This window comes from Xenopus laevis, chromosome 3L (genome assembly GCF_017654675.1).
Source record: "Xenopus laevis strain J_2021 chromosome 3L, Xenopus_laevis_v10.1, whole genome shotgun sequence".
Lineage (NCBI taxonomy): Eukaryota > Metazoa > Chordata > Amphibia > Anura > Pipidae > Xenopus > Xenopus laevis.
In genome coordinates this window covers 154,525,501-154,539,759 of record NC_054375.1, presented here as the reverse complement: position 1 = coordinate 154,539,759, position 14,259 = coordinate 154,525,501, and the positions used below count along the sequence as shown (strand labels likewise).

The window sequence follows — 14,259 nt, the reverse complement described above, 5'->3', positions numbered from 1 at the left end:
CTTCGACCATCGAATTGGCTACTTCGACCTTCGACTATGAACGATTCGAACTAAAAATCGTTCGACTATTCGACTATTTGATAGTCGAAGTACTGTCTCTTTAAAAAAAACTTTGACTACCTACTTCGCCACCTAAAACCTACCGAGCAGCAATGTTAGCCTATGGGCACCTTCCCCATAGGCTTTCTAAGTAATTCCTGATCGAAGGAAAATCGTTCGATCGATGGATTAGAATCGATCGAACTAAATGCGGTAAATCCTTTGACTTCGACATTCGAAGACGTAGGATTTTACTTCGATGGTCGAATATCGAGGGTTAATTAACCCTCGATATTCGACCCTTAGTAAATGTGCCCTCAAGTGTGACATGGACAACAGCGAGGCCGCGCGCAGAGTGATGTCACAACGTTCTGTGTGCACGTGTCACGTGATGAAGTCCTTGCCCGCAACTAGGAAAAAGAAATTCGTGCTGGTCTGGGCTGCGGTTCCCTCTTTTGTATCTGTCCACTCTTCTCGGGGGGCGATGGCGAGGAAAGTACTTTGGCGAGGAAAGTTTGGGGCTTATATGATAGTTATATAGATGTTAGGGGCACCTGCTTGCCGCCCTAGGCCTGGGCTTAGGGGGCCTCTCCCTAAATCCAGGCCTATATATATGCAGAATAATTGTAAGAACCGTCTTAATCTTACAAGAACATAAGTGACTATTTAAAGCAGGGGTCATTAACCTTTTTAGCCACATTCATAAATAAAAAGAGTTGGGGGGGCACAAAATGAAGAAAGTTTCTGGAAATGAAAAATAAGAGTTGTGATTGGATATTTGGCAGCCACTGTGTGAACTATCACCCTACAAGAGTCTCTATCTGGCACTACACCTGGGTTTTATGCAAAACTTCTAAGCCTAGAATTTACCTGCTTTGTCGCCACTGAGAGCAGCATCCAAGGGGTTGGTGAGAAACATGTTACTCACGAGCCACTGGTTGTTGATCACTGATTTAAAGGAAGCTGCTCTGAAAGTGATTTTGGCTATTTGTGCAGTTTTAGTGTAGGGCCCTATAGGGATACAGGCCCTATAGAGTTAATCTTTTCACCATTTCCTTGGGTTATTGGGTAGAATCCCTGTTACAAAATAACCTTTACAGTGATAGGCTGAGAGATTTGATGACACTGCTCTGACTCACTCCTATATAGTGTGAGCAGGGAGTGGCCTCTTCCTCTTTTGCCTCTGGATGTGATTCCAGCTGGATGAGCTTAGGGGGACTGAGTGCAATAGGCCCAGAAGAAGTCATGTGTCCAAGTCGGGGAGCAGGTAACCCCGTGAATGAGGAACAGATATACTAGGGCAGACTTGTCATAGTCTCTCTAGGAGAGAAAGACAGAGAGGATAGAGAGAAAGAGCAGCTGAAGCTCCAACAAGGATTTGCAGTAAGGGAGGAGCTTCCCAGAGGCTCTGTGTGTTGCCTCCAGTCAGGGACCTCAGTGAAGAGGGACTATAGGGTAGAAGCTGCTTTCCTGACAACCAGGGCCGGAACTAGGGGTAGGCAGAGTAGGCATGTGCCTAGGGCACAAAGCTGGGGGGGCACCAGGCACGTACCTGCTCTGACGCCTACCCCATTGTCCGGTCCGTCTCTCCCCGACTGCCACACGCATGTGCACATGTGCACTCGAGCGCACGTACTTTCGCGCATGCGCGCTCAAACGGACTTTCGCGCATGCGCGCTCGATCTCACTTTGGTGCATGCGCATGCGCACCCATGCACACACGCAGCCTGCGCCATGACCGGCCAGGTTGCCTAGGGCGCCTGGCTGGGTTGGCCCAGCACTGCTGACAACTTCCAGGAGGGAAAGGTTGTGCTGCATTTGCCTGTGTACTCTCTGTATGAGCCTGCCTTGATCTGTGTGACCTCTCAATATGCTGTTTTCCTCAACTCCTGCGTGACTACTAAACCTGTGGCCATTTGCCCTTTTTGGCATAATAAACTGTTCCTGATTGTTAAGAACCTCCTGGCGCCCAAGTTGTTTTTGTGTGCACAGTAGCCTGGGGGGGATGTAGTTGCACTACACCATAGAGGGAACACTTCCACTTAGTGAAGGCCCTGCCCTGGGTGTAAGTCGCGTGTAACCCATGCTCTAGTGTTCTAGCTGGTGGATTAACCCCGAGTGGCCCAAATAGGTGTCACATTAGCTTTACCATATTAATTCCATATTAAATGCCATTGTCTCTTACTGGTCACAGGTTATCTTATCACCTCCCATTTACCCCAATTGTGTAATAATCTCCTTACTGAAGTAGATAACTTTGCAAAGTGAACTATAAGAGCAGTCTGATATCCTAACTGAGGAGGAAACTGTAGGATTGGATCATCTGCTTATGTCCCTTTAAGTTGTGCCTTCACCGTCTCACATTGGTTAAAATAAATATGCTGAAAAACTATACAGGGCAGGAGAAGAGGGTCATATACAGTAAGCTGTAAGCAGAGCAATGCGAATTGAGGAATTTCAGACCAAAATGTAATGGTTTACTTAGTTCTGCAGAGGGGAACACACAATAACACCTGCAGGACCACAACTTTTTGGAAGAAATAAAAATGAGTTTGTTCTGTGCCTTTCTATTTGTTTCCAAGTGGCTGCTCACCCTTAAATTAACTTTTAGTATGATACAGAGAGTTATGTTCTGAGACAGTTTGCAATTGTGTGGTTTTGAATCATTTAGATTGTTCAGCAGCTCTCCAGTTTGGAAATTCAGCAGCTGTCTGGTTGCTAGGGTCCAAATTATATCAGCAACCAAACAGCTGCATAAATGAGAGATTAGAATATCATCATCATCATTTACTTATATAGTGCCAACAAGTTACATTAGTGCTTTACATTAGATAATAAACAGGGAACAAACAATAAATAACAAACAAGGGTCTATGGGGTAGAATGGGATTGGATGGATCTACTCACAAGAGTTTACAAACTAAAGGGTTAGGGTACAATTGAGACATAGAGATTTTAGAAACAAATTTTTTATTTATAATACTTTTATGACTGATTAATTAAGACACATTGAATAAGCTTTGCTAAACAGGCAGAGAGTTCTAGAGAAAAGCAGAGGCCCGGGAGAAGTCTTCTCAACAAGAATGGGCTGAAGTGATGGGAGGAGAAGAGAGGCGAAGGTCAGAAGCAGAGCGAAGGTTGCTTGAAGGAGAATATTTTAAGATCAGAGATGAAATATAGAGAGGGGCTTCACTGTTAAGGGTCTTGAATGTAAGTGTGAGTAGTTTCAATTTTATTATAGAGGAGATTGGGAGCCAGTGAAGGGATATACTGTACATTTGGGAGCAGCTGATGAATGAGTCTAGCAGCAGCATTTAGAACAGGTTGGAGTTGTGAAAGATGACTTGTTGGAATACCTGCAAGGAGTAGGTTGCAGTAGTCAAGGCGGGAGATAATATACTACTGTCAATTTTATACTAAAAGTTAATTTTAAGGTTAACTGCCCCCTAGCTTGTTTTAAATAGGAATTGCAAAAGTGTTATCTAAATATGAATCTATTACAACAGTTTTTGTCTATTTAGATCTCTTATTTTAAAAATTGGCTTTAATTTTAAGTGGCTCTCTGGTGTTCAAGTTGGGTCTCAACAACATAATGAAACATTTTGGCACAAAAATACAGCCTACCACAGCCCAACTGGAAGACAGAATGGCAAAGACCTCCATTGCCACAGTATACATGCCCCGTGCACTGAGATAGGCTGGGATAAAGGACACCCAGACACTGAGGAAAGCCAACATACTGAATGTGATAAATTTGGCTTCATTGAATCTGTCAGGGAGACGTCGGGCCATGAAGGCAACAATGAAACTGATGGTGGCCAAAAGTCCAAGATATCCCAGCATGCACCAGAAAGCAGTGGGTGATCCTTCAGTGCAGTAAACAATAATAATTCCAGGTTTGGTGTGAGTATCAACGTTAGGAAACGGAGGAAAGAAGATCAGTCGTGTAATACTCACACATAACTGAATAAGAGAACAAATCCCAATGATACAGTAGGCCACCCTTACCCCTGTCCACTTTCTTAACCTGCTGCCTGGTTTGGTTGCATTAAAGGCAATGACAACAGTGATGGTTTTGGCCAGAACACAGGAGATACAAAGAGCAAAAACCATCCCAAATGCCACCTGGCGCAGATGACACTTTTCAGGTTGTGGGTAACCAATGAAAGCTAAAGAGCAAAGGAAACAGAAAAAAAGGGAAAGCAGGAGAAGACAGCTAAGAGAATAGTTGTTGGCTCGAACAATGGGTGTTTTTTTATGATGAATAAAAACTCCCAATATAATAAGTGGGATCAGAGAAGAGAAGATTGAAATGGCCGCTAAGCTGTAACCCAAAGATTCTTCATAGGAAAGAAACTCTGTATTTCTTGGTAAACATCTGTCCTGTTGTAGATTGGGCCATGTGTCCCAGGAACATGGATGACATTCCACAGCATCTAGAGAAAAATATTTATATTACTTTTTATGTAAATTAAGTTGTCCAAAAACAAAACAAAATATCTGCCATTACCTGTTTGGTTTGAAATCTGTCCCTGTGGACATGGGGCACACTCATAGCAGCAAGATGGTTTTCCTGGTACCATCACCTTCCTAAATCCTGAGGAACAACTTGGGCTGCACTTGGAAAAAGGAACCTATGGAAATTATGAAAGGACTATATGCATCATAAGCATTATTTACTGTATGTCTCTTATTGGAACTCTGTAAAAAAGATTATATTTACATGTATTTCGTTTTACAAATGCTGTGGTTGGATTAACCTGCTTAATCTCTCATAGCAAGACAACAATTCTTAACACAGAGACAGATTTTGATTTGTAGATAGTTTCCTCAGCTCGCTGCCTATAACATGTAGGTAGCAAATGGCCACATGAAAAAGGCGTATATTAAATGTGTTTCTAATACAAAAAAATGGATTAATGCTTTGTCCCTAAAAGCATGAAAAACTTCAATATCACAAGTTCAGCATCTAAAAGCTTGCCAGGTCATGCAGAAGTCAATGGGAGCTATAATAGGCAAAATTTTAATTATTCATGTAATTATAGTTTTTTGAAATTCTTGAGCTTTTAAACTCACTAAAATGATGAGTAAAATATGAAATTTCTAGATTTTTACACCATTTTATTATTTTTTTTTTTATAAACAAATATGTAAACATTTGAATTTATCAAAGTGTGAGTTTATTGAAATTCTTTCAAAAAACCTTACAGAATTTTCTCAGATCAGAAAGACAGTTCTTCTTTATTTATATAGGGCCTACATATTTAGCATTGCTTTACAGAAATTATATTTTATTAATTACTGCCCCAGTGGAGCATTTACACATTACATAGTTAAGTCCATTACATAGTTAAGCTGGGTTGAAAAAAGAGTTAAGTCCATTTCATAGTTCGGTTGGGTTGAAAAAAGAGTTAGTTAAACCTCTTCAAATGAATCCCAGTGGAACATACCTACACACACCCACTGAAACTATATATATATCAATATCTATATTAATTGTAGATTTTAGTATCACTATAGCCTTGGATATTAGGCTTGTTTACAAATTATCCAAGCCCCTCTCAAAGGTGTTGACAGAATCAGCCCTCACATCATCATCCAGCATTCCCCAACCTCACTGTCCTCACTGTGAAGAACCACCTACACTGCTTCAAATAAAAGTTCCTTTCTTCTAGTCTAAAGGGATGGCCTCTGGTTTGATTATCCATTTCATGGAAAAATAAAATTAAATTGTCCAGGAGTCCATTAAATCCAGGGAAAAAATACAAACTCTTTACAGATAGTGCCCTGGCTGGAGCTGACCTTAGGACCCCATTACTGCAAATCTATTTCTATGCTACGGTTTATGACTTTGGGGTTTCCAAACAAAAATCCAAAATACAGAAAACAGGAGCTCTGAGCGGAGGAAATGATGGGACATGAGATATGCACATATCTATAGGAAGAGAATAGTGCAAAGCAACCTCTTGAAAAATAAGAACTAAGGGAACAACAGATGGTCTGAAAGAGTTATCAGTTACAGAAAACAATTAATTACAATGTTATTTAGGGAGAAAAAAGTTACAGAAAAAAATTAATAAAGACAACTTTTCTGTATCTACTATAAATCATGTAAAAGTGGCCATTCTAATTATATTGTTTGAAATACCTCAGTGCTATTGTTGGCCCACACATGTCTATCTTCATCGACCGTTAAGGTTTTCCTATCAGGAGCATTTAGGTCATAACTCCCAACTGTAACCTGCTCCAATGTACCCTTGCCACTCACATGCCAGTTCACAATGTCATAGACAGCTGGAGGGTTTCCATTTGCATCAAAGGAAACTTGGATCCCATCCTTTGTCATGAAGTTAACATATTTAATATAATGGAAAATCTGGAGAGATAACAGATATTAAAATAATAAAAATGTGCTTATAAATAATAAGTTTAATAAGTAGACATTCAAAGAAAGTTCCTTACATGCCAAGGCTGAAATGAAGAGACATTGGGACAATTTGCATATTTCAATGGTCCAATTCTGGGTGTACAAAGAAAACCATGTAGAGCCCATGCTACTGCATAAATGGCAGTGTAGACATTGAGAGGTATTCTATAAGTTTCTTCACTGTACAGATTCTCTAGTTTTTCATTTCCTGTACATCCATTTGTTGTGGCATTGTCTGCCAATTTAGTATTAGGCCACTTACAAGAGAAGGCCTCCTCCCAAAACTCCTTTATGAGCATGTCAAAATGTTTTGAGATTTTAAGGCTACTAAAGTACTTAGTAAACTCTGACATTTTACCACCATGAATGGCAAAGCCTATGGTGCCCACCAAAATCATTTGGAATCTCTTATCACGGAGTGAAATTGAAGTTGCCCAAGCTTCACTTGCAATCCAGATATTCCCAGTCACATTCTGTTTCTGTAGTTCTTCTACAACTACAACAAAGTCAGAATCGGAGGCTATTACAACCACAACCTTTGCCGTAGAATCCCTTATAACTTGCACAAGATGAGGAGCATTTCTGTTAGGTTGACCAGTCATGATATTTTCAGCAAAGGCCACACATGCTCCACCATTAATGATCTCCTGTTTTACTATCTGAAGCCCAAATTGTCCATAGTCATTATCACTAATCAGGAGACCAATCCAAGTCCAACCATAATGTAAGACCAGATGGGCCAGACCCCTCATTTGAAAGTCATCACTGGGTATGGTACGGAAAAATGAAGGAAACAGATCACGATTGCTGAGAACTGCATTGCTTGATAAATAACTAACCTTAAAAATAATGAAGAAGGTTAGAAAAAAACATTGTGTGTTCCTTCTGCAAACTTGAAGTAGTCGAAGAACTTGAAGTATGCAGATAAAGACCCATCATTAAATATGAGTCTTATATATTCACTATAAATCTATGGCTTAAAAAATCTGTACAGATGCAAACACATTTAAATATGCTGTCATTCCAAAACTACAAAAATGTGTCATATAAAGCTTTTATGTTTTTATATTTAATGTTTTTTCGATTTTGAAAAGATAAGAAGGTAATTTTTAACTAACTAGTGTTAACTAGTTCTCTGCCAGCTCTATTAGCTCTGCACATTCTAAATATCAGTTGCAGTAAAGCATATATTTCAGATCTCAAAATGAATTTTGTCAGCACAAAAGGAAGCCTGTAAACATGAAACATTTTGTACTTACAACATAAATTGTCAAAAAAATTAACATTACTAATATTACTAAATTATCACTAAATACATTTTGTCCAAAAGTTTTATCACAAATTATGTTTTTTATTTAGTTCCTTTTATTTTTATTTTTTTCCTTTGGTTCTATTTCCTTTAAGGGTTTGGAAAAGATGACTATGCACTTACTGTAAATTTACTTAAATCTAAAATATTTATTTAAAAAATGTGATTCCCAAAGTCTAGCAGGGTCCTAAAAATTATTTGCAGTGAAAGCACCCATGTCTACTTATCACTACTCTGTGTGCATTATCAAAATATCCATGAGACTTGTAAGGGACACAATGGATCCAGTTTTATATAAAACAATCAAATCTCTTACCAGGGGATATCTGTATAGTCCCAAGATTTGAGCCATAAGAATGGAACGGGTGGACCCTGAGTCACCGACAACACCAGCAAGAGTAGTCCCTTTAGAACAGTGATAATTTGGGGTCATTTCTGCTCCTCCTGATAACATAGAAAGAGTCCCTTGTGCTGCTCGTCTCAAGGTAGTGCAGGTATCAAATATCTGGAAGCCCAAAGTAATGTTGGGAAGGAGTTCAGGATCTCCATTAATCTCTTCCACAGCGAATATTAGCGCATGCATGTATTGGTAACGTTCAATGGAAAACCTTGTATGAGAAACATATAGAGGTAGATGCTGACCTTGCTCATTATTTTGACATTTCCTTCTTTGCAGTAACTAATAACATATATTTAATATGTGTCCCTCTTTTTCTATGCACCACTGTATTATCCTCTGCACCATCATATTTAGTGGAAAGGTGGTCATACAAAGCCAGATGCACTTATTTGTCAAGGTCACCAAATGATCAGATCTTGGCCTAATTTCATTGTATCAAACTGATATTTTGGCAAGATATCAGTAGGGCAGCCAATCAGTGGGCCACATAAATAGGCAAATTAGCTACAGACTTGATTTGTATGGGCTTAATCAGCATCTTAAATCTTCCTGTGTATGACCAGCTTTAAAGTTATGTTCATAGAGGAATCCAATAAATCTTTGTGGGGTGAAATCATCAAATTACGTGAGGGGCCAGGTGAATATGCCCCAGACTTCAAGCTTAGGGAATGCTTCCAGGAGATTCTTACTTTATAGTTACCAGTATGGATGGGCAAACCTGACGCATTTTGCTTCACTAAAAATTTGTGAAATGTCGAAAATTTGCCAAAATGCATTAAAGTCTATGGGCGTCCACAGAATACACCAAAATGTTGTTGCAATTAGCCTGTTGTGTCTCTTTATGAGGCTCAAGTGTTGGAAGCAAGAAGTGAAGTGCGAGACACAGGATAACTCTGAATTCTGCACTTGTCTTTGACCACATGTATGATTTTTTTGTGGTTCAAGAATAATTAATATATAATTTAGAGTTGGGATAATATAAATTCTTAACTGACCAAGAAAAATCTATATTGATGGGGGTACAATTGCACATGATTAAACAGGCGGAATTTGCCACAGTTATCAGTAGGCTACATTACTCTTGGTTTTTAGGGAAAGGAGCATGGTAAGATCATGTCACCAATAAATTGCACTTTGTGGACATGTGGGACTTATGTTTGTGCTCTATGCTATTCATATGCAGGTGTAAATGGAAGATGAGTATTATATAACAAGATAACAGTTCCACTTACCTCTGACATTGTAGTTCTGCCGGTTTGTTAGTGAAACTCAAGTCATTGTAAACTCTGTCCAAGTGAACAGGAAAAGTCCCTCCTATAACAATATCTCCGGGGTTACTAAGATTTCCAGCAATGCTTTCTCTTGGTAGGCTGCAACTGATATTGGAGACGGCACAACAACATGTTTCTATAGCTAATGCACAGAGAACCCATGCTGTAGAGAGGAGAAACCAACTCATGGTGTAGACCACCTGCATTTGGGAATCAGCTTTGTCTATAATTGTTAAAAGCTGATTTTCAAACATAGGTTCAAACCTGCACATACTAGAAACCAATCAGCAGTCAGATTTGAACAGTCAACTATTAGTTAAAAAATGAAAAACAAGACTTGACCGATTGCTACTGGCAACTGCACTCGTTCAGTTTATCACCAGCAGAACTACTGCGTCTGTGCTGGTTCCAGTGAGATGGTTTTATACAATGTGTAGAAAGGAGGCCTTTGGGGACACACATCATGAAAGAACGTTATGGACAGTGTTCAGGGAAATGTAAGTATTGCCAGATATTCTTTTCTCAATGTTTGATCTCCACTGGGAATCTTCAGCAATAAAACCTGTCCCAAAATGACAAACCCAAGAATCTTTGCAAAATAATAAAAAGAAAAGGAAATCAGAAAAAGGAAAATCAGTCTTAGTTCTTTCTCTGAACCTGGGTTTTTAAATATGCAAAATAATTGTAAGCATTGCTTTAATCTTAAAGGGAAATAAGTGATCATATAAAGCAAGCTGCTCTGAAAGTGTTACTGGCTATTCTTATAGTTTCAGCTCTGCACTAACTACCATTGTCTCTTACACCCCCAAATATTTAATAATCTCCTTAATATATGAGAGATATTTTTTTTTTTTTTTTTTTGATTCCTAGAGCTTGACATCTACAGCACTTGACATTGTCCTTATGAAAGGTATAAATGCTGGTGACTAGAGCTTTTATTCTAAGCTCTCTATCACATTAGGAACAATTTATTCTAATGATATTTGTACTAAGGAAGACACATGGAGAACATACAAACTCCTTACAGACAGTGCCCAGGCTGGAGTTGAACCTAGGACCCCGATGTTACCCACAGTGCAGACTGTCTGTCAGTAGTCGTGGTTATTATGTCATTAACTACATGTAAAGGGAATTCAGTAAAGGTTAAAAACACTGTGAATTCACAGTATTTCATTTCCAGACCATAGACCAGACTTTGCATATTTGGTGCAGTGAAGTGGCTTCACTTTTTCCAAAATACAGTCATAAATTGTGGCTAAGCTCGAATATATCATATCATATATATATATATATATCATATTTCTGTTTGTAGAACAAGGTCAAATGGCCTTGATACCTGTGATACAGGTATGGGATCTGTCAACCAGAATGCTCGGGAACTGGGGTTTTCCAGATAAGGTATCTTTCCATAACTGGGATCTTCAGACCTTAAGTCTACTAAAAAAAATTTAAATATTAAATAAACCCAACAGGCTTGGTTCCAATAAGGATTCATTATATATTAGTTGGGATCAAGTACAAGGTACTGTTTTATTTTTACAGAGAAAAAGGAAAATGTGGATCTTTCTGGATAACAGTTTTCTGAATAATGGATCCCATGCTGTATAAGGGGTTTTGCTTATGAAACATGGTAACCTTAAAGGGATACTGTCATGGGAAAACAGGGTTTTTTCAAAACACATCAGTTAATAGTGCTGCTCCAGCAGAATTCTGCATTGAAATCCATTTCTCAAAAGAGCAAACAGATTTTTTTATTTTTAATTTTGAAATCTGACATGGGGCTAGACATATTGTCAGTTTCCCAGCTGCACCCAGTCATGGGACTTGTGCTCTGATAAACTTCAGTCACTCTATACTGCTGTACTGCAAGTTGGAGTGATATCAAACCCCTCCCTCCTCCCCAGGAGCCTAACAACAGAACAATGGGAACTTAACCAGATAGCAGCTCCCTAACACAAGATAACAGCTGCCTGGTAGATCTAAGAACAGCACTCAATAGTAAAATCCAGGTCCCACTGAGACACATTCAGTTACATTGAGTAGGAGAAATAACAGCCTGCCAGAAAGTAGTTCCATCCAAGTGCAGGCATAAGTCACATGACTGGGGCAGCTGGGAAACTGACAATATGTCAAGCCCTATGTCAGATTTCAAAATTGAATATAAAAAAATCTGTTTGCTCTTTTGAGAAATGGATTTCAGTGCAGAATTCTGCTGGAGCAGCACTATTAACTGATGTGTTTTGAAAAAAACATGTTTTCCCATGAAAGTATCCCTTTAATTATTGCAAGTGTTGGTAAAGTAGGTTTTTACCATTAATGAGAAATATAAACCTAAAAATTACAAAATAAAATGTAAAAAATAAATAATTAAATAAAATGTAATTCTGAGCATGTAATAGGTTCAGATACATTCATGACATGACATGACAAATGCAACAAAAATTTATTATATTTGGTCATCTATTTATTGAAAAAAAAAGATCCAATAACACTAATATATCTGCATGTGGCAAAAGTAAGTGAATCCTTAGGATTATCGCATCATTTGAAGGTGAAATCACACCTGAGGAAGGGATTGGGTTACACACCTCCCCTAAACATTGTGTATGGTGTGCAATTTGGTATCATGCTAAATTGTATGGAATAAATACAAATATTAAAGAGAAATTGGATCTACATAACTTTTCTATTCAGTGAGTTTGGGCTCCACCAATCAACTAATCAATTCTAAGCAACTGAAGGCCTGTCTCACATTGGTTATGATCCACCATCAGGAGAACACTGAACAGCAATGGTGTGTATGCCAGGGTAGTAAGGAGAAAGCTACTGCCGTCCCTCAAAAATATTACTGACTCTCTGAACATAATTTGGATAAATCAGAAGGATACTGGAAAAATGTTTTGTGGATGGATGAAGCCAAACTAGAACTTTTTGGCTTAATTGAGGAGCTACCTTTGTAGAAAGAAAAACCACTGCATTCCAGCATCAGAATCTTATCCCATCTGTAAAACATGGTGGCAGAAGTGTTCTGTTTTGGGCCTATTTTGTTACAACCGGGCCTGGACAGCTTGCCATCATTGAGGAAACAATGAATTCTGAACAATACCAGAAAACTCTAAAGGAAAATGTCAAGATGTCTGTCAGTGAACTGTAAGGAGCGATCTCCTGAGTGTGCTTCCTTGCCGGCGTCCTCTCCAAGTTGGCGGCGCCCAGGGGGAACCACCTGGATGACAGACGCCAGTGCATCAGAACGGATGCAGCGCCATAATGAATGTGCAACATCAATGCGCAATGTCAGCGCATGATGCATGACATCATCATGCAATTTTTGGCACAAAAACTCACCTATAAAAGGACGCCAGAGGCCTGCGGTCATTGCCCGATTATAGGTTCAACTCTATTGTGTTTCTGGGTGTGTTATTATTCTAAATTGTGATTACTGATCTTGACTTCGGCTTGTATCCTGACTAAAAACCTTTGCTGTCTGAACTGACCTTTGCCCTGCATTTGATTACTCTCCTTCTTAACCCCTTGTTACCACAAACTGTGTTTTGGAGCTTACAGCTTCCTCCTTGGTCTGCAGCTCCAACTGGAGCCTTTGCCCCAGATAGTATAATTGGGCAATGGACCCCTCAACGATATTTTCAGAGACTTATTGGACTCTTGAGATATGCTCATTTGAAACCTCTAAAATTCCATTTCTGGGTCACTTCCTACAAGTACCAGAGCCATACAAAGATTTGTCAACTTTGCCAATTATTATAGGCAGTTCATCAAGGGCTTTTCTTCCAGAATTGTTCCAATTTTGGCCCTGATCCACAAGGGTGCAAAACCCAACTGCTGGACTCCACAAGCCAAAGAAGCATGTGAATCATTGAAAACGTCCTTTTCTTCTGCTTATGTTCTTAAACATCCGGACCCTCTTCTCCCTTTCTTCATTGAAGTCGACACCTCTGATGTGGGTGCTGGTGCTGTGCTTTCCCAAAGACAATTTAGCGATGGGAAACTTCACTTGTGCACCTTTTTCTCTAAAAAATTCTATCCGCCAGAGAAAAACTATCACGTGGGCAATTGAGAACTTTTAGCAGTCAAGTTTGGTTAGAGGAAAAGAAGCATTTGCTGGAAGGATCTACGATTCCTATAACAATATTCACAGATCATCAGAACTTAGAGTACATTCAAACTCTTAAACGTCTAAATCCCAGACAATCTTGATGGGCATTATTCTTCTCACGTTTTAATTTCATCATCACGTTCCGACCTGGTTCCAGAAATAAGAAGGCAGATGCATTATCTAGGAGTTTTGTTCCAGTGGATTCTTGTTTTAAAGATAATGATCCAATCATTTCTCCAGCAAAAATTGTTGCTGCCTTATTTCCTTCATCTCAAATCCTATCGACACAATCTACCGCACCATTCAATATGCCGCTTGGAGTGGCCTATGTACCTCCGGATCTTTGTCATACCATTCTTTGCACAATTCCAAACGATCTGGCCATCCTGGGATCAAGAAAACTACTGATTTGCTGTCTCGTCTTGTTTGGTGGCCTTCTTTATGAAAAGATGTCAAAGACTTTGTATCTTCTTGCTCCTTTTGTGCTGCTTCCAAGACCAGCCATACTTTTCCCAAGGGCCTGCTGATGCCACTACCCATTCCCTCTCGACCATGGACACATTTAGCCATGGACTTTATTGAGGAGCATCCTAGGTATGGGTGAATTTTTTCGCCTTGTTTCACCGTGGAAATGACGTCCATAGACTTGAATGGCGTTGTCTGTAAAAAAAAAAAGACGCGCGTCAAAAACATTTAGCT

General features: G+C 39.3%; 1 protein-coding gene across 1 annotated transcript; it reads right to left on the bottom strand.

Moving 5' to 3' along the window:
• Nucleotides 1-3,570: 3,570 nt before the first annotated feature.
• LOC108710411 (extracellular calcium-sensing receptor) lies at nucleotides 3,571-14,130 on the bottom strand. The gene is made up of 7 exons (XM_018251548.1): nucleotides 13,913-14,130; nucleotides 9,408-9,551; nucleotides 8,092-8,383; nucleotides 6,502-7,305; nucleotides 6,188-6,415; nucleotides 4,550-4,673; nucleotides 3,571-4,475 (listed from the first exon to the last, which is right to left on the bottom strand). Exons 1-7 carry the CDS (start codon nucleotides 14,128-14,130, stop codon nucleotides 3,571-3,573), a joined length of 2,715 nt encoding a protein of 904 aa, XP_018107037.1.
• Nucleotides 14,131-14,259: the final 129 nt, after the last annotated feature.